The 25,936-nt window shown below is 38.8% G+C and overlaps 1 protein-coding gene across 2 annotated transcripts in view; it reads left to right on the forward strand.

Annotated features, from left to right (window-relative positions):
• Positions 1-25,936, forward strand: part of LOC306881721 (receptor-type tyrosine-protein phosphatase F-like) — a 161,886-nt gene that overhangs the window by 112,298 nt on the left and 23,652 nt on the right. For both annotated transcript variants that reach the window (XM_079435952.1, XM_079435951.1), the window contains 8 exons: positions 1-567; positions 1,809-1,906; positions 2,449-2,705; positions 6,613-6,694; positions 8,156-8,380; positions 13,223-13,383; positions 18,529-18,641; positions 22,485-22,582. The exon at positions 1-567 is cut by the window's left edge and continues 12 nt beyond it. In XM_079435952.1, coding sequence (XP_079292078.1) covers positions 1-567; positions 1,809-1,906; positions 2,449-2,705; positions 6,613-6,694; positions 8,156-8,380; positions 13,223-13,383; positions 18,529-18,641; positions 22,485-22,582 — 1,601 coding nt within the window. The remainder of the gene's footprint in view (positions 568-1,808; positions 1,907-2,448; positions 2,706-6,612; positions 6,695-8,155; positions 8,381-13,222; positions 13,384-18,528; positions 18,642-22,484; positions 22,583-25,936) is intronic.

Consider the following 25,936-nt stretch of genomic DNA (forward strand, 5'->3'; position numbering starts at 1 on the left):
CCACCATGATCATCAGCACCACCATTGGCAACACGGCCCTCATCCAGTGGCAGCCTCCTAAGGACATGGTGGGTGAGCTAATTGGCTACCGACTGCGGTACAAGTGTGTGGAGGAAGAGAACTACGAAGTCCGTGAGTTCGCACGCACCGACGACCACCACACCGCCACAGAGCTGTACAAGGGCGCCACCTACACCTTCCACCTGAGCGCCAGGAACCGGGCAGGAGCTGGAGAGGAGTATGTAAAAGAGATCAGCACTCCGGAGGACGTGCCAAGTGGCTTTCCCCTCAACCTACGCGTTGTGGGCCTGACCACCTCCACCACCCGCCTCGCCTGGGACCCCCCGGCCCTGTCTGAGCGCAACGGCCGGATCACACAATACCTGGTGATGTACCGCGACATCAACAACATACAGAACGGCACCAATCGCACCTCCGACACTTATATGACCATCCAAGGGCTTCGACCAGACACCACCTATGATATCCGTGTTCAAGCCTTCACCAGCAAGGGAGGGGGTCCCATAAGTCCTAGTATCCAGAGCAGGACCATGTCTACATCACCTGGTTTGTGTTTAGACTGCATGGCTTACGTTAAATCGCTTAAACAGATACAGAAATCCTTTTATCCCTCTGTGTAGTGTGAGGTGTAATTTATTACTGTGTCAAGCTACAGATAATTACAGTGCACCGTAACATAATTATAATGCACCTTATACACTTTATTTAATGATATACAGTGCATAAATGCTCACATACTACATACCTATTCATGTTCCCAGAAAGATTGTGGCCAGAAAACAGCACCGGAATGTTCATTTCTGTCTTAACACATTTGAAATATACTGTCCACTGTTGTTTTCTGAAAAATCACTAGATAACCAACAAATGTTATTATTTTTCTGCAATAACACACGCTTGACATAACATAGCCATTTTGTCGTGCTAACACCTTGATAAATGTGCACTGTGGAAAAAATCCAATTATCTTCACATTGGGTGGTCTGTTTTTTTAAGGCAAATGGAAAAATCTGCCTGTTTTTTTTTTTTACTTTGTGGACATTCAAGTTCTGAGAAAAACAGATCTGAAAGAACTGAATGATTGCGTTTAGAATTATTGTTAACTAAAATGAAAGTTATTAAAAATGTTTTTTGACAAGTGAAATAAAAAAATGTAATACAAATATTAGATGAATAAATAGATGTAAAAAATGTAGAAATGTTGCCTTGGCAACAACCTGAAATAAGTTGAAGTTAAAGTGCTAAAATTGCAAAATTCAAAAAAAAAAAGTAGATTGAAACATAAAAAAATATTTTTTTTATAACATAATAATAAGAACATGAAAGAATATAATAAAATCACTAAAACAAACTAAAATGAAAAATAAAACTGAAAATATAAAAATAAATGTGATCATTCAAAATCTGAATAAATACTATAATACAGAAATACAGAAAGAATACTAAAATAAAACTAAGCTGAATAGCATGTTTTAAGCTTCTTGTTGGGGGGGTGGGTATAGATAAAGTTACTATTTCTTCATTTTTCTCTACAAATAAGCTTATTTTCCATTGTACACAACAGCCTCAGACAGAGGCTGTATATCTTTCTTTATTAAAAAATGATGTAAGTACAAGATATTAGTACTTTATTGCAGCGTCAGTAATTTCACACAACGAGAGATCAGTAAACAGTCCCTATATAAACATTTCAAAAGCTCTGTTTTGTTTTAAATGTTACCTTATGCATTATTCAAACCCTGAGCTCTGTATATATGTTTATGAAATCTCTGTTCTCTGTCTAATAGCATTTGCCACAAGTTTTGGTGTCAAAGCTGTGATGAAAACCTCTGTCCTTCTCACCTGGGAGGTGCCAGAAAATTATAAATCCCAAGTGCCTTTTAAGGTAAGACCCCATTCATGTACTTTACATAGACAAAAAGTTCCTTGTATTAAAATATATTATTCACAAGCATTTATGTCTATTTTTAGACCCTTTTTATAGGCATGCACTTGAGAGCTAACTGTATAATTGTCTAATTCCCATACAGAGTGATTACACTGCGACAGATGTAAATGTATTCTGACTTATTAGGTTTTAAGTGCTGATTCTGTAAATTCACATGCGGTTTAGCAAAATTGCAAGTCACACTGTTGGTCAGTATGCAGAAACGTTGTGGAAAGTCTGTCAGAATGGTCTCTGGCCTACAGTGAACTTGACAGACAGTCTGTGTGGTGTCTCTGTATGCCAGTCACTGGAATAAAACCATAACAGTAGTGTCCTGATGGGCCAAGCCCAGAAAACAGCGCACGGTTTCCATCGCTAAAAGCAGCTGCGTGGGGATAAAGTCTGTTTATGCAATCAGTTCTTTGTTTAAATGAAACTGAACGAAAATGAGATTTAGTGAGCCGTGCAACTGAGTGAAACTGAACCTCTCCCTCCTGTAGATCCTCTATAACCAGCAGAGTGTGGAAGTCCAGGGCAACCTCAAGAGGAAGCTGATCACACGACTGCAGCCGGACACTAATTACTCCTTCGTGCTGATGAGTCGGGGGAACAGCGCTGGTGGCCTGCAGCAGCAGGTCTCCATCCGTACCGCACCCGACCTGTTCAAAACTAAACCTGTCCTGTTCACAGCAGACCAGACCAGCAATGGTAAACTTACCATTAACCTGCCCAAAGTGCCCACATCAGCTCCTGTCAGGTTAGTATTCTAGGACTCTGACAAAGAAAATGGGTTATTATTTTAAGATGAAAAAAATATTGTATTTATTTCTTTTTTAGTTGGGATGTAATAATATCAAAATATCACGATACGATAATATTGCGGTATGAAGTCCACAATACGATATTTATTGCGATATTTAAAAAAAAAAAAAAAGACAAATGAAGAATTGGAAAAAAAAATTACATTTTGTACATTTTAAAGTTAAATGATTCTATCTAATGCACTTTGAGAGTTCAAAATTAAAATCTCCAACCCATGTTCTTAACTAAGAAAACAAGTCAGTGAATTGACTTGTACCTGAACTTTAAAGGGGACTCAACCCTCTTTTTATTTGTGATATACGGTCACTGGTGTTTTAGGTAGCCAAACAAATTATAATATAATTATAATAACAACAATGACAGTAATAGCCATATACTGTAAAATAAATGAAAATGAATATTTCATAGGTATATTATTTTTGCTTTACACTACAGTAGGGAAATTACAATACTTTTTTCCTAATTTCTACACTTGAAAGAGATATTTTGAATTTGGACTGCATTTAAACCGCTGGCTGTCAGCAATTCATACTGAGCTTTTATTTTGAAGGAAAACTCCAGCTTCAGTGAAAACATGCTTACAAAAACGCGTCTCACTACACATCTATTGAAATGCTGTAATCATCTGCCGTGAAAATACAGTTGGGCAAAAAAGTATTTAGTGAGCCACCAATTGTGCAAGTTCTCCCACTTAAAAAGATGAGAGAGGCCTGTAATTTTCATCATAGGTACACTTCAACTATGAGAGACAGAATGGGGGGAAAGAATCACATTGGAAATCACATTGTCTGATTTTTAAATAATTTATTTGCAAATTATGGTGGAAAATAAGTATTTGGTCAATAACAAAAGTTCATCTCAATACTTTGTTATATACCCTTTGTTGGCAATGACAGAGGTCAAACGTTTTCTGTAAGTCTTCACAAGGTTTTCACACACTGTTGCTGGTATTTTGGTCCATTCCTCCATGCAGATTTCCTCTAGAGCAGTGATATTTTGGGGCTGTCGCTGGGCAACACGGACTTTCAACTCCCTCCAAAGGTTTTCTATGTGGTTGAGATCTGGAGACTGGCTAGGCCACTCCAGGACCTTGAAATGCTTCTTACGAAGCCACTCTTTCGTTGCCCGGGCGGTGTGTTTGGGATCATTGTCATGCTGAAAGACCCAGCCACGTTTCATCTTCAATGCCCTTGCTGATGGAAGGAGGTTTTCACTCAAAATCTCACAATACATGGCCCCATTCATTCTTTCCTTTACAACAGCCCCAAAGCATGATGTTTCCACCCCCATGCTTCACAGTAGGTATGGTGTTCTTTGGATGCAACTCAGCATTCTTTCTCCTCCAAACACGACGAGTTGAGTTTTTACCAAAAAGTTATATTTTGGTTTCATCTGACCATACGACATTCTCCCAATCCTCTTCTGGATCATCCAAATGCTCTCTAGCAAACTTCAGACGGGCCCGGACATGTACTGGCTTAAGCAGGTGGACACGTCTGGCACTGCAGGATTTGAGTCCCTGGCGGCGTAGTGTGTTACTGATGGTAGCCTTTGTTACTTCGGTCCCAGCTCTCTGCAGGTCATTCACTAGGTCCCCCCGTGTGGTTCTGGGATTTTTGCTCACCGTTCTTGTGATCATTTTGACTCCACGGGGTGAGATCTTGCGTGGAGCCCCAGATCGAGGGAGATTATCAGTGGTTTTGTATGCCAGAGCCAGAAATCTTGCTTGTTTGTAGGTGACCAAATACTTATTTTACCGAGGAAACCATATTGTGCTTTCGGTTTTAGTTCTTTTGACAGATATCGTGCCAAAGCATGGTGGTCCAAAAGACAATTTTAAAGACATTTTATGGTAGAATAATAAGTAAAAATGTTTTTAAAAACTACACATTTTGCCCGGAAGACCTATCAATTCATATCATCATGACCACTATAATATCGAGACAATTTTGATATCGCGGTATCATGATATTGATAATATCATTACATCCCTATTTTTTAGTATAGTTTATATAAACATGCAAAGAAAATTGATTATCCTTCTAGTTGGGTGGAAAAGATATTAAATTAATATATAATAAAAAATGTATTCATTTTTTATTGTTATTTTTGTTATTTATTTATTTAGTATAGTTTGTATAAGCATAGTAAGAAAATGGATAGAAATAAATAAATACATTTAATATATTAATTCAAAATATCTGTATAAAAGAGCAAGCAATTCAGAAATAGCTTTTAGCAGAATTTGAATATGTGCATAAAAGTTTTCAAAGAATAAGCTGGTGTGATATAGTAATCATCCTACTTTCCCTCTATTTAAACCTCATAAATCCATACGGATACAGTGACGCTGCCCGGAGTTATGCCTGCAGCCCCATTCGGGTCAATGACGGCATGCTTTCCATTCTGCAGTGTAGCTCACACACCATTACCATGCAATTATCCCCCCCCAACTGAACGTTCAGACCGAATCTCCCCACCTCAGCAAACAGGCATTCTGCCAACGCTGCAGATTCCAGCTGCTTTTTAAACCCAAAGTAACGTCATCCTACTGTATTCAGCTTTACATTTGACCTTCTCCTGAAAAGCGTGGGATTTTTCTAACTACCAGAAGGTCCTTGTCAGGCTCAAGTGACATCGGCATGTTTTCACTTCATTCTCCTCCGAGCTGTTTGCCGAAGGATAAGTCGTGATGGAAAGCGGTGAAATCAATAGTGGAGAATGTGCCGGCAGACAGGCTGTTTTCTATCTTAGCTGAGGGGAAGATATATCTGAAAGTCTTGGTTTGAGACCACTTAGAGTGCAGTCTGTCGTGATGGAGGATATGAACACATCCTGCTCGTAGAAAGCAGACACGCTGCTTCGTTTCTGATGTTCTTGCCACAGAGAGCCCATCATTACGGCTGAGTGCTCTTCACTGGAGCTCCTGGTGATGGGTGGAGGCCCTTCAGTTATTGTACCACTTAAATGTGTCATCATAATTTATGCATGAAAAAGGCCACTTATGTTATACTTTATGTAATTTTCAACACTTAATTTTTCATGAATGAGGAGGTAATGGAAAAAAAGTTGAGATTGTTTTTGTCCTTTGAGAGGAACGTGTTGTTTGTGAGTCACGCTTTTCCACAGCCAATTATGTTCCCTAAAAAGAAATTAAACTAATTTGCGACCGAACCGCAAGCTGGGACATTTCTCCTCTGACGACTTGGCCGTTGGTGCACTGTGGTCCAAAAAAAAAAATACTTGTTGCCAATCCCAGGAGAAGAACAGGGCTGTGCTCCAGAGTGCCTTTTTTGATTGGTAAAAAGATTACCAGAGTGTTGAGGATAAGAAAGTCTTGGAGAAGATTGGCATTTGGAGTAGAGCTGATTGATGTGGGATTTCGTGTCAGACACAGCGCTTCGTTCTCCAGTAATGGCGGAGCTCCGAGCACAAAGAGAGTTTTTCTTGGAGCTGATTTTGAAAATGCCTCGTATCAGACTCCGGCCAAATTAAAGCCTCAGCCCAAGTCTTATTATGAACAGCTGAATGCCATTCTCCTAAAGTTATGCTTGTCTGGACCACCTGACAGCTCGTTCTGAGTGCTTCATTCACTCACGCTCTGAAAGATAGAGCTGATTATTAAAAACCAGTAGTGTTGAGATGATTAACTGGAGCTATTATCCAGAAAGCAAGTCATTAGTTTTTCTACACACTCACACACCTGGAATGGGCCGCTTTCAATTCCCACCATCTGAAATCTACAACCTTTTCTGGTGTAGATAGTGACACTTGTTTAAGTTGCTGTAGTGCAGTTGACTGTAGTAAAGGTGTATATGCTAATAATGTTGTTTTCTGAACAGGTGTTACTACATTGTGGTCGTGCCCAGGTCTCTTACATCATCTCGTAAGTGGGTTAATCCTGACGAGATGGAGCTGGATGAGGTGAGATATTCCAGTTTTTTTTTTTATTATTATTATTTCCAGGGTAAAACTTTTTGATAGTCCACTTTAGAGATTCTACTAAAAGTAAGTAACTTCGCAACTGCATGTCAACTAGCAGTCATTCGAATATTTGTAGACTGTCTGCTTAACATCTTCACACTTTATTTTGATGGGTCCACAACATACAACATACAACATACTGACTATGAGAAACGTTACAAGTATATGTCAACTTCTACTAACCCTAAACCTAATCTAACAGTCTACTCTGAGAGATAGTAAACATGTAGTTGCAAATTAATGAGAATTAGTTGACATGTAGTTGCAAAGTTACTTATAGTTAGTAGAATGTCTAAAGTGGACTATCGAAATAAAGTGTATTTTTCCATTTCCAGAATTACCGGGGGTCACTGGAAACCTGGGAATGTCAGGGAATTTAAAAAATGTGATTGCTAGGCCTGTAAAGCTTTTGAAAATAGTAATTTGTTACTGTGAAGCCAAAGCTGAATTTTCAGAAGCCATTACTCCAGTCTTCAGTTTCACATGACCATTTGCTGATTTGGTGCTCAATATTTCCAATTAAATATTAAAGTGAATATATTCCATAGTATTTGAAATCCATTTATAATATTTTTCATAGTGTAAATGGGTCTATACAGTACATGACAATATATAGCTACTTTTTAAAAGAGGGCCCTCGTAAGTGATTGAAGTTCATTGGTTAAAAGACTGAAAGTTGTTTTTGTTTTTTGTTGCTGGCCTATACTCTTGTAAAGTTTCTAGAGGTCTTCATGGGTCCACTTGGATCCGAAAACCCCGAGGTCCGACCCGAGCGGGTTCGGGTCCAAAACTTCTACGAGTGCCTCGGACACGGGTCGGGTTCGGTATTAGCAGCTTTGGGTCTCGGGTAATTAAAATAAATGTGCTTTTCCCAAATGGACCCGATTAGAACCAAATTATTTTAAACTTTCCCGGATGCGTAGCCTACTTTGAGTTCATTTTTGAGAAATGCACGTAAAAAAGGAGCATACATTTGTAACCTCAGAAATCCATATCATAGATATGAAGATCCATTAGGGAAATCCACTCACTTCATTATGCTGCATGTCAATGCAAGGCTTTTCTTTTTTATGTGCAGAAGCCCTTCACCGAAGATGAGGTAAATAACGTTGCTGACAAAACTAGCAAATCCATGATTTATTAACCTATCGATTTAATTTTTATAAAACTATCACGTCGGGTCTGGTTTATCTTTTAAAAAAATATATTTATGCACGTTGGGTTCGGATTTTAGGACCCGAGAAGACCTCTAGTTTCTATACAATAAATACGTTTATTCACAGGCAATTCAAATGAAATGGTTGACAAATTTAGCATTAGTTTTCCACATATCACTGAGATCCTGTGGTGTTTATGTCTGTTTTCCTGCACTAATTGATCTCTGTCTGATCTCTTCCACAGCTCTTGGAGTCTACTGAGGGAGTTCTGCTCAGGAGAAGACGTCACACGGACACTGTTAAGCCGTACATCGCCGCAAAGCTGCTCTCTCTCCCAGACACCTTCACCCTGGGCGACGAAAATACGTACAGCGGCTTCTACAACCGTCCCCTTCTTAACAACCACTATCAGTGCTTTGTCATGGCCGAACTCAAGGACCAATACCCAGTTATTGCCAATGAGAAGCAGGTACTACGCTGGTTTGTAATTTGTTCAAACAATGTGGAAACCACACGTTCATTTGGTATATTTCAGCTTCTCTGTTAATTTTAGCTTGAGTTGCAGGCACACAAGCAGTTATTCTGTGAGTCTTACCAATGCTTTGCCCTAATAAGCAGCAAAGCTCAATAAGCTTCGCCGGTTCCCTCAGCCCAATTTTTCCATCTGCTTCTCTCACAAATCAAAGATTCGAACTCTGTGCCCTCACAGCCCTGAAACTAATCATCGCTGAAACTTATAGCCCAGACCTCCAGAGGACCAGTTGGATAAATATTCATAATTTCCTCTCATGATAGCGTCAGCAGTGTTTGGCACTTTGAGCTCCTCCATCTCGGCTCTGTGGAAAGAGCAGGAGAATGGATTTGCGTGGCAGGGCTTTGGTAGCATGGAGGCTTGTCCTGATTCCCTTGAAGCTGACTCTTAAGTATCCCTAAAGCTTAAGCATTAATCTGTCTGCCATGTTTTATGAGAAGAAGCGGACAACTTCCTCACTCAGCACTTCAAAGGCCCTGCTTCCCCTTCCTTAACTCTGTCAACCTTTCTCGTTCCCTTGGACTTCCATGAGGTGACCCTGATCTGCAGAGACTGTACCTGGAATGCTCTTTAACTAATAGAGATTAAACAAGCATGTTGATGATTTGAGAACGATTAGATGAGTGTGTAAGGTTCAAAAGAACAAGTCTAGCCATTTGTCCTTGGCCAGAGAATAATATCTCAAAGGAATGACCAATGCCCCACATCTAATGCATCTGTGCCCTTCCAATCTGGCTCTCCAGTAGCGCTCCTGCTGCGATGCTGTCATAGGAAATGAATGAACAGCTCGGATATGAGCTGAGCTCCAGCACAGGGGCTTTTAGAGCATATGAAGCCTGGAGCTCAACACAGGAACACAGGCCCATTGAAAACCAGTGAAGAAACAGTATAGGACTGGGGTTAAAACTACAGACTTGGACTGCGTGTTATAATAAATAAAATAAAATTATAAAATGAAATATTTTTTGTTCAGATATGGGCAAAATTGACCAAATACAATATGACCAAATGCTTTTAATAATAATACTAGTAATAATTTTAACCAACAATGTTAAATTAATAAATCAACCAATTAAATAACTGTACTTGTACAGCTGCATTGTAAAAAATAAATATATACGTTAAAATTAGTCAAACGATTAATCACATCCAAAATAAAAGTTTTTGTTTACATAATATATGTATGTGTACTGTTTATTTATTATGTATATATAAGTACACACACATTCAGTATATATTTTGAAAATATTTACATGTATATACATTTATATATTTATATTGTTATATTTTATATGATATATAAATTCAGTTAATATATATACAACATTTCCTTAAATATATACATGCACTTGTTTGTATTTATATATACATAATAAATATACAATGTACACATTCATATTATGTAAACAAAAACTTTTATTTTGGATGCGATTAATTGTTCGACAGCACTAGTTAAAATAGTTATATGCTATATAGGTTTGGGATTGAAACTACAGAATATGATTAGGTAAAAATAGTGTTTTTCCAATGAATCACATAATTTACAAAATTTACAGAATACAGTGTGTCTAAATCCTATTCAGTAATCTAAATTAAAAACTAATACTAATATAATGAATATATTCAAGATTGTATAAGATTATATAAGTTTTTGTATATACGTAAATAAATAAATAAATATATATATATATATATACATACATAAAAAGTTAATGTTTTAAAAATAATACTTATGTTTTCATTTAAAACGATACTTAGTGTTTGTAATTATTTAAAATGAAAACATAAGTATCCAGTAAGTATCCATAATGTTCATTCAGCATCAACTTTAAGCATGTGAAGCTGAACTTGCTTTATTTTTTTATTTTTTTATTTATTCATTTAGCATAAGGAGTTGATAATAGGCTTCTCATTCTGAAGCTTGTGTCATCTTCTGCTCTTCTTCATCACTGAATATTAGCTTAGTACAAGCATCAGTCGTGGCAAATACACAATCCCAGAGGAGTGTGAAATCGGAGGATAGATCGAATGTGTAAACAGAATCTGTTTAAACAAGTAAGCTTAAGATGTTACGTTAAACGGGAGCAAGAGACAGCACTTTGGCAGGTAAAAAAAAAAAAAAAAAGAGATGTTGAGAGGAAAAGGTGCATTAGAAAACAGTGAACTTTTAAAGAAAGAAGCATAAGGAAAAAACAGAACCAAGAGGAAGGGAGAAAGAGAGAGCGTCAGCTGGCTGGTGGAGTTAGGAAGGAGGGCCTGTGGCGGCCGAGCTGTTTCTGCCAGATAAAGTGTTTACATTAGCAGAATGCCCGCACTGAGACCCCAGCGCTGAGATGATGTCGTTAACCGTTCCTCTTCTGCCTGAGGACGCACACCCATCCTTATTCGCTCAATGGATTTTGCGTTAGTTAGTATTCAGCTTTCTTATGTGTTTTTTCTCCTTGTCTGTAGGAAATACGAAACACATTAGTGACGTTAACTGCCTTTAACACATCGTACTCAAATTGTGTTAAAGCGCCAGAGGAAGCAGACTGCTGTCGTTTCATTCAGTTCTAAAACATCAGTAGAAAATGCATTGAAAATGAATAAAAACAAGAATTTTGAATCCCTTTGATGGGTGAATCTCGCAAAGATACGACTAGCTCATGTTTTATTACACAAAAAGAGGCCTATTTTAGGACCATTAAAATTGGCATTTATGTTCAAATTCTCATGACTGTAATGCGAAAAATGTCATTCTCATTAATGTAATACAGTAATGTGGTTAATTGTACATTTAACATTTATATTTCATCATTCAACAGAAGCTTTTATCCAAAGCGATTCGCAAATGAGGAAAATCACGAGCAATTTATCATAAGCGAACCAACAATATTCAAAGCACTGCAGTGCAGAGCTTTGAGATTAAACCAGAGTAAGAAACTAGAGCAGAAGAACATATGACCAAAAAGAGAGAAAAATAATTGTTTGTAGTTTATTTAGAAATTGCATTTGTTTTCTGTTATTTATTTTCTTACTTATTTAGATGTGCCCTGATAGGGTGAAAATGATCTTCTTTCCCCAAGTAAAACCAGCTTAACATAGTCTCCTAACCAGCCGTGATGCTGTAAGAAGCATTGAAATCTCTTCCATAATAATCTAAATTGTTGCCCTAACTGACCATGACAATCAGCAATAATAACACATTCTGTTGATTTCTGTATTTGAATTGTCTTTCTGTGTAGCCCCGCCCACAGAGAACTCTTATTGGTCCAAAATCCTGCCCTACATGACTGTACACAAAAGGCGGTGCTGGCTTTACATGGTTTAGCTGGGTTGATCAACTGGACTGGTAGTTGACAAACCTAATAAACCTGGTAAACGGTTAAAGTTGGTATACACCTTTAAACCTGCAAAAAAGGTTCCATAATCTAGCTGGAGCTGCTGACCTGTTTTTTCCAGCACGGTTGATAAAGAAAAGCCACAATTATGCAGTGAAATGTATATTTCTAGTACATCGCACGCACATAACCACCCGCGCTCACATAAAGCACCACGTTAACAGTGAGATTGTCATATGAGCAGTGGCGATAATGCAACGTCTTCATGACTTTATGACTCTCCTCCAGCTAATATCCTGCTTATCTCTTCAATTAATATCTGTGCGCTCTTAGACGTGTCAAGCTGAGCTGAGCAAGTGATCCGGATTATGGCGCCCCGCTCTGTGTGACGGTATGAAGCGAGAGGAAGAGAGATAGAGAAAGAGAGGAAGGCGAAGGGGTTTGGCCCTCAGGGAAATAGTGTCCATGTGGATGGCCTCTCCCAACGCAGACAAAGAGAGCGATTGTGACAGGGCCATCTTTCCTCACCTTCCTTTCTTTCCTTTATTCTTTTTCCTTGTTTTGTTTTTGTTTTTTTGCACAGGCAGTTTGTGAGGCAAAATTCGAACCTGTCCCATGGCGAGTGCATGGAAGAGGGCACAGCGGGGAGATGTCTCATTTATGTCCCTTCACACTGGCTCTTTTTTCTTCCTGTCACTCCCTCCCTCCCTCCAGCCAGCTCACTATCACCATGGTTTGAGCACTAATGAAGAGGATATGATTCCTCTCCTCAGCTTCCATTTATCAAAGCCACAGCGAGAGAGAGAGAGAGAGAGAGAGAGAGAGAGAGAGAGAGAGAGAGAGAGAGAGAGAGAGAGAGAGAGAACTCGCATATGTCCTCTCCCACTATGTTCTTCTCACACAAATTCCTCTTTTTTGTGTGTGCATCTACATGGTCACATGTACTCAGAGATGTGACTTATGCTAATCAAAGGTGAATGTGTGTATGGCAAGGGTTAAGAGGAACCTTGTTAAGGGAAACCTAGCCTGACATGGAGACAGATGTGAGGATGTGCTATGTGCAGTCTTGAATTTTTTTATATTAATTCAAGTAATTAAAGTTAAAGCATTCCCGAAAACCTGAAATAGGGGGAATCTTAAAATTGTGATTTCCAGAACTGAAAACATCATGATATAATTAATATAATAAACACAATTGTTTAAATGTTTGGGTCAGTATTTAATTTTTTTTATGTTAACATTATAAATTATATTAAAAAAGGAAATAGTCATTGTAATAAGATTTCACAATATTACTGTTTTTACTGTAATTTTGATTAAAACAATGCTGCCTTCTGCAAAGGATATAGAAATAAGGGTTATTTGTACACAAGCTCTCATTGGCTTTTCTTCAGCCATAATTATTGTTTAACTTGTTAGACCCTTTGTGGACTAACTCAAACTCTCTCTCTCTCTGTAGCGGACCTTCTCGGCCAGCCCATACTCGGACCCCATCATCGTGCAGGATAAACACAATATGCAGCCCAGTGTGGAACAGCCTGAGATGCTTTGGGTTATGGGCCCCGTTCTTGCAGTAGTGCTCATCGTCATCATAGTCATCGCCATCCTGCTCTTCAAGAGGTGAGCAAGAATTTTCCCATCACTCCTTCCTGCCTGCAGCAGTAATCATTACAGGTGCACTGTAGCCTTGCCATTCAACAGAGTTGCCATTGCAAAAGATGTATTCGTTTTCAATAGTATAGGGATATATGAAACACAGCTCATATGCCACTTTCAAGCCAAGCAGCTTTCTTTTGGTCAACGCTGCAAATTACCTTGAACCGGTTGCGAAATCTTTGGGGGGAACTTTTTTGCCCTCACGTAAAATTCCTATAGCAATGACTGGATTTCACACACAAAAGTTTGCTAAACAACAGTAAATATGACTTTATGAAATATGACTCGTTCCTCCTTATAGTATGGTACTTTAATTTGTGATTGAATGTCTTTTGAATTTTGTTCATTTGGGGAGTTTCTCAATTAGTAGTGATTAATTAATCAGAATTTCGTGTAATAATGTCTATATTCTATTAATCGATAGCCCTAGTTGATTAGTATTTTGTTGATTGGGGCGTGAAGTGTGCCCACCTTTTTTTTCTGAGAGCATCTCTCTCAGAGTTTACTAGATGTGATGGTAATACAAATATTAGCCTCTTTGAAAGTCTCGTTTTAGATGAAATACACCCCTACACATCATTGTCGGCATGACTCTGAATTCAGGGCTGCTTTGCACATGGAACAAGATGTGGCTAATTTTAGCTAGCTTTTTCACAGAGAGTACAAAAGGAGGACATTATTCATAATGACAGCTTGACTCAGCCGAATAAGGCAGACATGTAGCTTGCGGCATGACCCGGTGGTCCCATTCACAACGCTGATACAGTACTGACTAATACTCCCTCCAGCCCGTCTTTGTAAAATTCCTTACTTCAGAGCAAACCTTGCATTTGTCTGATTTTCTCAGCGTTCAACACAAATCCACCATTTCAGCCCCCCTGATGTTACAGGACTCTTTTAGCTTTGCAGTGACTCAAATTGAGGCCGTTCCCAAGCGAAGATGCAGCAGCGAAACAGTAGCGTCAGCTTTCGGTCTCGGCAGGCGAGCGGTTATGTGGCTGCACTGCCACACCCTGCTGATGCTATTCTAAAAGCTGTCATCTTCCACTGCCCACCGCTGCGAGCCAGATAGTCCAGCGAGTAGCTCTGCTATTGTACGCCTGCAGAACTGATAACTGGCCTTTCACTGCTGGCCTTAATTTTCTCTCTCCTGTTCACACTGACAGTCATGTTGTCACTGGGGGTCAGAAGTAGCTGTATTGTATTGTTTGTTGCTAACAGGCACACTTTATTTTAAGGTCCAATTCTCGCTATTAACAAACCATTAACTGACTTTTGCCTCAATAAACTCCTAATTTGCTGCTTATTAATAGTTAATAAGGTAGTTGGTAAGTTTAGGTATTGGGTAGGATTAGGGATGGAGAATATAGTCATGATGCAGAATATGTGCTTTAATAAACAGCCAATATGTTAATAATAGGCATGCTAATAAGCAACTAGTTAATAGTGAGAATTGGTCCCTATATTAAAGTGTTACCGGCGTTCCTACCACTGGATGCTGTAATGCTGCACAACAAGCCAATAGATTTTTTCAAAATCTGATCACAAATTAGATGTATTAGCCTTTTTGAAGATGAATCATTTTCTTTTTTTAAATGCTTAAATTAACGTTTAATTATTTAGGGATGCACAATATTTCTTATTGTCATCGATAAATGTTTGGTATTAAAATTCTGTCTAAATAATCTAAATTTAAAAAATAATATGTTTGTGCATAAATTAAACCAGTGTATAATATGTTATGGTGTATGAACAAGATTGAAAAGAGAGGGTTGTTGAAGAGAGGTTGTTGTTTTTTAACTCATTAAAGTGCCCTTATTATGGATTTTTGAAAATGACCGTTCATTCAGTGTGTAACACAGCTCTAAGTGAATGAAAACATCCTGCAAAGTTTTAAATCTGAAAGTGAACCGTGTATAATGTTATTGTCTCTCAAAAGAAAGAGCCGCCTCTGAATCATTGAAACGAGTCGTTTTTAAAACAAACATATTGCCCGCCCACTTGTTGCGCACAGAACTGGGAAAACTTGATTTTCGCGTTGGTCTGAATGAAAATGCAAATTCATTCTTTGCCACTAGGTGCCGCTTTTGGAGCGTTAAAAACTCACAAACACTGCTTTAAATGAAATCGACCAATCACTGCAGATTAGCGTCACGCAAAGGAGGTGTTTGGAAAAATGAATTGTTAACGAATCGTTTGGGAGTCGTTGGGCAAATAAGGTAAAAATAAATGCATATTATAAGAAAGTGAAAGTGTTTTTTGACCTTGCATGCATGTCAGCCTTTTGTTGGGGACTCCCAAAACCAAAATATGAACCTTTCATAACCCATAATAGGGGCACTTTAATAAATAATGAAAAAAATATAAATATAAAATCTCTAAGCTTGGTCGATAACTAATATGGTTCTGACATATATATTTGGGTACACCTATGTGTGTTCATACATATAGATTAAAACTGTCGTAATGTCACGTAAACTGAGTTTTCAGCACTTTTTTACTATGTCCCTGTATGTGGGCAGAAAAGGTGTTGAAGCACTTGCTTAATATTCATTAGCTGAAGCAAAGGCTAGGGTTGTGTGTGTCAGTCATTTTATATTAGTACCCATTTCCTCTTTTTAATTGACTGCCTTCAAACGCAAAATCAGATTTCTGCAAGACGTTTTTGAAACGCAAGGTTAGCCTCACAACTCGGTTGGGTCTCTGAGTGTCTGACAGCCTCTAATCACGTGTCTCTTCCTTCCTCCGCTCCGTACAAATGCAGCAAACAGGAGAGGTAGGTACCTTCAGATCATGGCCAGGTGTCTTTCTGTCACAGTTTTCATTTAAGAAGTGTCATCTGTCTCACTCATCACAGGCTGCAGGGTCTGCAGGTGTGGCCGCACACGTTACTGTTCATTAGTGTGTTGTTTTGAATGACCATCCGTTCGGTTCATTCAAAACAAGGTGTTGGCTGAAATTGCCTTTCTGAATAGACATTGACAGTAGTTCACCCGCACACCCTGCTGTCCTTGAAAAGCTCCAGTCCTTTGGGTTTACGTCGTTACAGTGGTGCATGCTTGCTGTTGTGATCGTGATGTTTATTTTTGGCGATGTTTTTTTTTTTGCCGTGCTGTGTCGATTCTGTTCGTGTTGATCCTTCACCTCCTCCTGAAGGTCACTCAGACTGAGTTTGTGCAGTCAGCCTTTCTGCTGTCTCACCTGAACCCTGAATGGCCCATTGTAGAGGAAATGCCAGCCTGGTGGCTGCCGAAATAGAAATGTTTTCGTCTTCAAAGCTGACATTTCCCTCCACCGAACTGTTCGGTTTCATTTTTTTCCTCTTCCTTTTTACTGGCTAATGTATGAAATACCTCTCTCATGCACATACACTCTCTCTCTCACAGAACAAAATGGCCATTATTTTTATCTCTGCGTTTTATTCTGAACCCAGTACAAATGGATCCTTTTAGCCTCTGGTGTATATGTATTAACTCCAAACTGAATAATTGAAGCGTGCTGAGACTTACTGTACTTATAATAGCGGCGAGGGGCTACGTGTCCAGTGCACTAGTGATTAGCGAAGCAGTATGGCCAGCTCTGTTAAACGACATATGCTGTAAACCCTTCGGTGCGGCCCGCCTCGCTGGTGTCAGCCTCATTTGAGCTCTTCGGGCTTTATGAAAGCTGGAAAACTGTGCTCAGAACCTTACAAATTGAGTGCAGTGAGATGTGAAATTTCCCGTGCAGTTGGCTCTCCCATTTTCGTTAGGGATTTGTGTCCGTGTGTCTGAGGATGGGCTTCCACTGACAGATGTTCTGCATCTGTGTGTGTGCGCACGACAGCTTTACCTGCTGGAAGAGTGCACTCAGGAGTGCAGGTGCTACAGTGGCGTAATTACCGGTGTTGTGCCATCCAGCTGATGTGCTAATTACCTAGTCGCCTTGTTTTCCCCACAAACAAGGAGCATTGCACCCTGAATATTTAGTGAGCTTGCTAACAGAATCGAGTGAAGCGCTGAACAAACACGCTATTTGGCTTTATTTTCGGATCACTGTGACCCCTTCGTATCCCAAAGGGAATTCCTAATGGGCTCTAAAAGCAATGAGGCTTTAACAGGAAATGAAGCCCGTGCTTTTTAGACTGATTAATTTGTTGTCTTTAAGACCCCATGAAAACAAATGTTTCTGTTTCTTGTAGTCGACCTCTATTAGTTTTGAGGTCGTCTATAGGCTTGAGTATACTCCTGAATGTTGACAAAAACAACTCACACACATATATATACATATACACATATGTATACAGATATAATAAATATGTGCATTTAAAAATTCCTTTCCAGAAGAACTAACCAAAATATTATATTGTTATATTACATTACATTATATTATATTATTGTAAGATAATATAATAATTTAGTGTAACCATTCCAAAGTTTGGGGTTAGTAAGAATTTTCCAATAATACAGTAAAATTGTAATTTTTGTGAAATATTGTAATTCATAACAACTGTTCTCTATTTTAATAGTTTTTAATTTATTAATTTGATGGCAAAGCTAAATTTTCATCAGCCATTACTGAAGACGGTCTTCAGTCTTCACATGATCCTTCAGAAATCATTCTAATATGCTGATCTGAGAAAGGTTTATTATTATCATCAATGTTGAAAACAGTTGTGCTGCTTAATATTTTTGTGGAAACAGTGATGGGTTTTTTTTCTGGATTTCTGGAAGAAAAAAATCTTTGGAACAATGTGAATTACTGTTACTTTTAATCAGTCTAATACATCCTTGATGACTAAAATGATTAATTTCTTTAAATAAAAAAAAAAGAGAGAGAGATTGACCCCAAACTTTTGATTTGTATTATATAATATAATGGACTAATTTGTTTTGTCCAATCAAATTCTCTCTCATAAATCATGTATTGAATCTCCAACACCAGACACATAGGTGTTTAATAGATGTTAATTGGTTATGGAGATGCTATGTCCACATTTCACTGTCCCATCCCTCAAAACTCTTTCATTTATCTTTGTTAATTTTTTGTTGTCCATTTCAAATCTTTTGAATCTGTTGGCCTTCTCTATTGGTGGGTCTGACGTGGTTTGACTCCATTTTGCTCTTACAGGAAGAGGTCGTCCCCCCTACCGAAAGATGATCACTCTAGTGGTGTGAAGGATTGTCTTCTGGCCAACTCGTCTGATCCTGTAGAAATGAGGAGACTCAACTACCAGACACCAGGTAACACACCATACACCATATGTACTGTAGACACACACTACCAATCTGCCAGAGTCCCATGTGTTCTCCACCATATGCACGCATACACTTTTCCTATGACTCAGTGTGTGATATTTGAGCTTATCACCATATGCACAATGCACAAAGACAAATTCAGCCTCTTCCTTACATACACAATGCATGCACGTCATCCATTGTACTATATCATCTGTATCTTGTTCAGTAACACTGATATTATTTTTTCTGTACACAAACACGCGTCAGCATATGCCACCGAATGTGTCATTTAGCATAAACAGGATGTGTATGCGCACATGCAGGCACACAGCGACTGAAGTGACAGCGCGTCTTTGTAATCAGAATGATCTATTACTGCCGTACATATCTTCCAATCTTCACAGCCCACCCACAACAGCCGTAAAAACAGCACATGAGAGAGGAGGCACTTTCAGTCATAACACTGAATCTAAAAGCCAGATATAAACTGCTCTACAGAAATGCTGTTATGTGGTTGGTTGGTTGTTTATGATTTATTTAATTTTTTAAAGTGCCCCTATTATGGATTTTTGACCGTTCATTCAGTGTGTAACACAGCTCTAAGTGAATGAAAACATCCTGAAAAGTTTTAAATCTGAACGTGCACCCAGTATGAAGTTATTGTCTCTCAAAAGAAAGAGTTGACTGAATCATTGAAACGAGTCGTTTTTAAAACAAATCCCAAGCCGTTTCATGTTGACGTCTACATGAAACATTAGCATATTGCCCACCCACTTGTTGCGTGCACAGAACTGGGAAAACTTGATTTTCGCGTTGGTCTGAATGAAAATGGAAATTCATTCTTTGCCACTGGGTGCCGCTTTTGGAGCGTTAAAAGCTCACAAACACTGCTTTAAATGAAATCGACCAATCACTGCAGATTAGCTTCACGCAAAGGATGGGTTTGGCAAAATGAATCGCTGAACGAATCGTTTGGGAGTCATTGGACAAATAAGGTAAAAATGAATAAAATGAAAGTGTTTTTGACCTTGCATGGATGTCAGCCTTTTGTTGGGGACTCCCAAAACCAAAATATGACCCATAATAGGGGCACTTTAATAAATATATTTTATTGTAATATAGCTATTTCATTTTAAAAATTAAGTTTTAGAACATTGTAAAGTGTTTTCATTTGAACACAAATATACTGCTTTATGACTGTTTAGTGTGAGTATACTAAATAAGCAGTAACTGTAGGAAAGTGTAATGAAGCACAATATTTCATTTGTAATTTGGTTGCTCTGAATTCAGCTGTTCGTTGTAGTTCCTCCATTTACTGTCTCATCTCCTTGGAGTGTCTTATATGGACTCACCCAAAGGCCTCTTGCACTCTTTCAACCCCTCTTTGTTAATTAGCCTTAATGCTTTTTATTCCCAAGGTGAGTGAGAGGCAGATCTGTGATGCTAAAATGTCAGGCCTGCCTCTCTCTCCTCTAATAGCTGAGCGGTGGCAGTCGAGCCAGGTTATTACAGACCCTTTCAGTCCTGAAGAGCACGTAATTACCACAGGCAAAACAGCCATACAGCTCTCTTAACGTGAATCCCTGCTGCCACAGCCAGCGGTTTTCATATGACAGCAGAGTGGCGACAAGCGCACTTCACATTTCAGCGTTTGATTAATTTTTGAAACACTGGATTGAGTTGTTTTTGTGTTGTTTATAAGTACAAATTATGTGACGGTATATTACTATAGGATTGTTTCTTCAACTGCAGGGACTTGTGCCTTGGGGGTATTTTTTATTATAACATTTTTCTTCTTTTGGTTATTGGTCTTGTAAACTTCTTTTTTATTATGCCTTCCTTTATTTTGGCATTTTACAATGTCTTAAATCAAGATTAAAATATGTAAAATCCAACATAAAAATGTTAATAATTATTACACTTATAAAACTGAACTTAAAAAGGGGTTAACTAAACATAAGACATTTTAATCTTTGTGTCAAAATAATTAATAATTTATGACTGTCCCTCAGTTGCAGTTTCATTTTTATTACAACCAGCAATATTATCAACAGTTGGATAAAATAATGTGTCAAAGTAATAAATATCACATACTGTATGAATACAGCATATGTGAACATGTGATTTAATTAGGATATGACACACCAGTTATGAAAACAGCCTTCTAAAAAGGCAAGAAAAGGCGAGATTAAAAAAAAAAATACTTTAACTGAGGTGTGATGAAAATTATATTGTGGTGAATGATATCCTATTTATGATGTTTCAGGGGGAAAAAAGAAAGAAAATAAAAATGACAGAATTCTCCTGTAATGCATAAACACCCAAACCCATATCTGGGGCAGGAGTAGCTTGTGTTGTACCTGCATTAATTGCAAGAATGTGTTATGTACAGCACACTCATGCCCTATTCTAACTTTATTTCCTGCCATTGTCTTGAATGTAGCAGTAAGGTTATGTTTCCAGACCCTTAACCATACGTTTCTGGTTACATTTTCACTTGAATGACCTTGGATGTTCATTTCAATTCCAGACATCATGTAATCTGCCTTTCCCTGCTTTGCATGCTGGGTTGTAGCTCTTCGCTGCCTAATTAAGTTGCTGTTTAACATGGATGTAGCCTGTGCTGTATTCACTTAATGTGCTCATGGTGCAGCTTATTGTGCTATTAGCCTCTATATACAGAATACTATCTGTCTCATTTGTCTTATTTGTGTGCTAGAAAGCAATGGTAATTATATGTAAATAGAAAATGCTATTTTTGTTATATAAAAAATGATGACGTGTCAGAATATATGAAATATGTGTACTTCTTTTCTGCTACAAACTAAAACAACAGTATGTCAAATGAGTAGGATATTTATTTACTAATGGCTCAGGATACAGTAATCAGTGATACTCAGTTAGAAAGTTGTTCCTTATGGTTAAATTGTTTAATAGCCATAAATTATTTTTATGGTTTTTGTCCTTGTCTAATGTAGCTTTATCACATACTGTACATATGGCGGTCCCACAAGGTGACTGGATATGTTTATTCATCTACTTCACGATTTTCACCAGTGACACTTTAAATTAACATGCACTCTTGAGCATTTACATGCACAGTATCCTTACCTGTACTGAAAAACTTTTCTTCTGACTTTTCACTTCAGATAAAATGTGTGAAAAATCACAAATATATCTCATATGTATTGCATCGCATATTCCACCAAAGAAATGTAAAATGTGTCAGCAATCTAGACCAGACCAGTTTTTGGCATCACGTCGGTGTGGTTGATTAAGAGAGTGGCCCCATGATCCTGCCGCCCACTGTCTCGCTGTAACGGTTGCATGAAGTAGCTGGCAGGGGGCTCGTCCAGACATTACTGTGCTCACTGTGGGCATAATGAACTCATAATGGGGAATCATACCCAACCATGTCCCATTAAGCATCTCAGTCCTGCTCATTCTTCCTCAACCACTGGAATCCTAATGACAGATCCTCTCTATTACGAACCCCCCTGCTTTCTTCATCAAACAAAACACAGGCTGAACATCTCCTTAGTTCCAGCTGAACATGTAGCCTTGATATGTTCACAGGCACTGACAGTGGCAGGGAAATGTTTTTTGGCACAAAGATGACCCCCCAGACAAGAAATCCAGAGTTATTTGGGAGATAGACGTAAGCGGGCACAACATATGTCAGCACAAATCTTGCAGAGGGATCATGTCACACCAAGGTGCGAGAAGAACCTCTTTATGTCATGCCCTCCTCAACTCAAAACTGACAGACTCGCTCCCTGCTGTAACGGTACAATGCATCAGGTGTGATGTGCTCACCACTTCTCGTTGTCTTATTTTCTCTTTTAGGAATGAGGGAACATCCTCCCATTTCTGTCTGCGAGCTAGCAGACCACATTGAGCGACTCAAGGCCAACGATGCCCTTCGATTTTCACAGGAGTATGAGGTAGGACAATAGCTAAACTTATTCAACTGGTGCAGCTGGATTAATTATTATTACACATTCTCTAGGACAGGGGTTGCTAATCCTGCTTTTGGAGGACCAGAAGTTTAGCTTCAGTGACATTCAAACACACAATTAAGATGTTCGGGGTTACTTGAAAATAACAGGCAGTTGTGTTGGAGCAGGGTTGGAACTGAAGTCTGTATGAAGGTGGTCCTTCAGGAGCAAGGTTGGCTACCTACAAAGTTTAAGGGTGCCCAATCCTGTTTCTGGAGATCTACCCTTCTGCTAAATTCAGATCCAACTCTAATGAAACACATCTGAACCAGCTAATTAAGATCTTGAGAAGCAGAGCAGAGTTAGATCTGAACTCTGCAGGAAGGTAGATCTCCAAGAACAGGATTGGGCACGCCTGGTTTACTGTTTTATCCTCCGCCCTGCTAAAACTATCTTTGAGCTACAATATCCAGATATATCAGGTGGAAGGTCACTGTCTGCACTCTTATTTGAAGTCGCCATAACTGCTCATTTGCATAAAGTTGAGCTTTTCACTCATGTTTCCAGAAACTGCCAACTCTCATTGAAAATGAATGGCAAAAATTGTACAAATTTGTACCTTTAGGGGTACAACATCTTGTTACTGCAGGTGGTACTCTCAAAGGGACACATTTGTACTTTAATTACTGCTTAAGGGTTCATAGTAGTACCTTAAGACTGCTGAAGTACTAATATGCACATTTTAGGCAGAAAGGTTTTTGAGAGTACTGCCCCAGTGACAAGCTGATTTACCCCAAAGGTACAATTTTTGTTCATTTTTTGACAATGTTTGTTGAAGTTCTCACTACCAGAGTGATGTTCCTTTAAGAGTTCATTCTCTGCAGAAACTCAAAAAAAAATTATTTTGTTTGATTGTTGTCTTGTCTGTCTTTTGAACCATTTTCTCACATACTTTTCTCACTTTGGTGTTGTCTAATAGATTCTCCTGCCATTAACACTCAGAGCACCCACATCCGGTGTTATGACAGCTGCTCACGCTTACCTTTCCCAGATAGGCAGATGTTAATTTTCCCATGATCTCTCTCTCTAGAAATCTTCAATATACACAAAGGCCTTGTCACTTCTTCCTGATGTTGAGAAAAAAGCCTGTTAAACCTGTGAGCGATATTTAACATGACTGTCATTCGTCACCCTAAAGGTGTGGAATTATTTAATTAAAAGTTCAGACGCTGTTGGCCCAGTCGGTTTTGACAAACACTTAGTGGGGATAGATTTGTCTTAACATTTCTAATGGGTCTCTTGCAATAGTTAACGAGCAAAGAAGCTGTCAATTTGCAAGCATCACATGTCTCTTTCTTTCATTTATTCCTTTGCTCTTCTTGGATCACTTCGGTCTCTTTTTTCTAATCACAGTTGTATTTATAGCAAAACTGCAATTAAATTTTCACTCCAACCAACAAAACCCTCTTTTCTGTAATTACACATGTCTATGGAAAAATATATATATAAAACACGACAAGGATTTTGTCTTTTTATAGATCTCCTTTTATTCATTCCTCTCTACAGACGTTTAGTGACACTTTGAGGGACTGCTCGAGCTGTTTCAGCAACCATATGTGACAAATCTTTCCTCCCTCTGATGCGTTTGTGGTTTTTACCACACAAGCCCTCCGTAGCCAGCCGGTGCTCACAACCTGCTCTTGGCATGTTGTGATGTCATGTCCTCCTGTCAAGGAAGGCCCCCTCTCAAGGGGACAGATGGTTCCGCTTGGGCCAATGGGAGCAGCCTAGTGCAGCCAGCATGAGCAGGGCAGTGGGACACCAGCACATTTATTGGCTCCGTGCTCTGCTTGATGCATCCATTGCTCAGTTTCATTGTTTTGCATGCTTATTTCTGCCAAAGATACTCAACTTCTTGTTCCCTCTGCCTTGTAATCAGTAGCTACTTGCTTTTGACAAAACTGTGACCACACCATAGAGCTGAAAACCAGCATGACACCCAGATGTACGTACTAATATAACTCAACAGTCAGTTATCTTTGAAAGATTTACACTGCATAAACATGAACCAGAATTTGAATTGAGTGTTGTCCAAAAAACTTTTCCTTGGCTTTTACAGTGCTCTGTAGATCACTCCTCAACTTGACTGGTGGCAATAGCAATAGCTAACACTCCCAACAGACACTGATTCTCACCAGTAACGAGCTTATGTTTGTCAACCCACTAGAGCCGAAGCTTTTTATAGGAGCCTGTGCTCACCTCCCACCGCTATCATTATCCGCATCTCTCAAGCTTGTCATCTCATGTAGTGACAGCTCATATTTGTTCCCCTTGTTTGCCGAGCACTGCCAGTCAGCATTCCAGCTGTCGTATTCGCACATTACCTGTACTTGGGTGCGAAAGCTTACGGCAAATTAAATGTTCCTCCAAGATGCTTGCCGATAAACTGGCAGAGAAACACTTAGCACGTCAGATGTGGCAGTTTATTTATACTGAGTTGCTGTTTACTTTTGGGTATTACTTAATATGTGGAAATGTAAAAACCAGTTATGTTTTGAAGAGTGTTTTATGGCAGTTTAAGGCTCTTAAGAAGGCATCGAAAACAAGCACTTAATTTTGAAAGGATCCGAGGAGGCTGATGTTATCCCAAAACAAGTGAAAGGTGTGGAGGCTGATGGACACTGAGTCAACCAAAGCCTTGTCCAGAAAAGGCAGATCGATATTGAATAACAAGAGACCCCGTGACATTATTGACTGGCCGAGCAAGCTGCTGCATATTGCCGTCGATCAATGCTCCGATACGACCCAGTGTCATTTGAGCCGAGGAGACCTGTGACTTGAGAAGGAAAGGGAGAGAGTGCCACCCCACCTCTAGCCCCTTGAGTAATCTTCTGAAGTCAGAATGAGGAATCCAGTATCTGGCTCCATGCAGAGTGCATCTTTCATTTCTTGCTGAAAATTTACATTTTATTCATTCGAATGATGCTTTCATCCACAGTGACTTACAGGTATAGGCATATTTTTATCAGTATGTGTGCTCCCTGGACATTAAACACATGACTTCTTGGTGTTTCTAGCATCATGCTTCATTGGAGCCTAACCTTCATATGCAAGTTGTACATTTTCTGCTTCCCTTTTGTGAGTTCTGTTATAGCTGTGAATTTGTAATGTAAAAACAATAGAGGAAGAAAGTGTGAGCAGATAAGTCAATTCTTCCCTTTATTTTAAATTCTAAACATCCTAAAATGTAGTGAATGATTGTGCCTTCAAAACAACCAGCCACAAAATACTTGATAAAGGTCATTTATTATTTAAATTTATTAAATGTTTGTATTTTATTTATCGTATTTTATTATGTGC

This window comes from Barbus barbus, assembly GCF_936440315.1.
Source record: "Barbus barbus genome assembly, chromosome: 15".
Classification (NCBI taxonomy): Eukaryota; Metazoa; Chordata; class Actinopteri; order Cypriniformes; family Cyprinidae; genus Barbus; species Barbus barbus.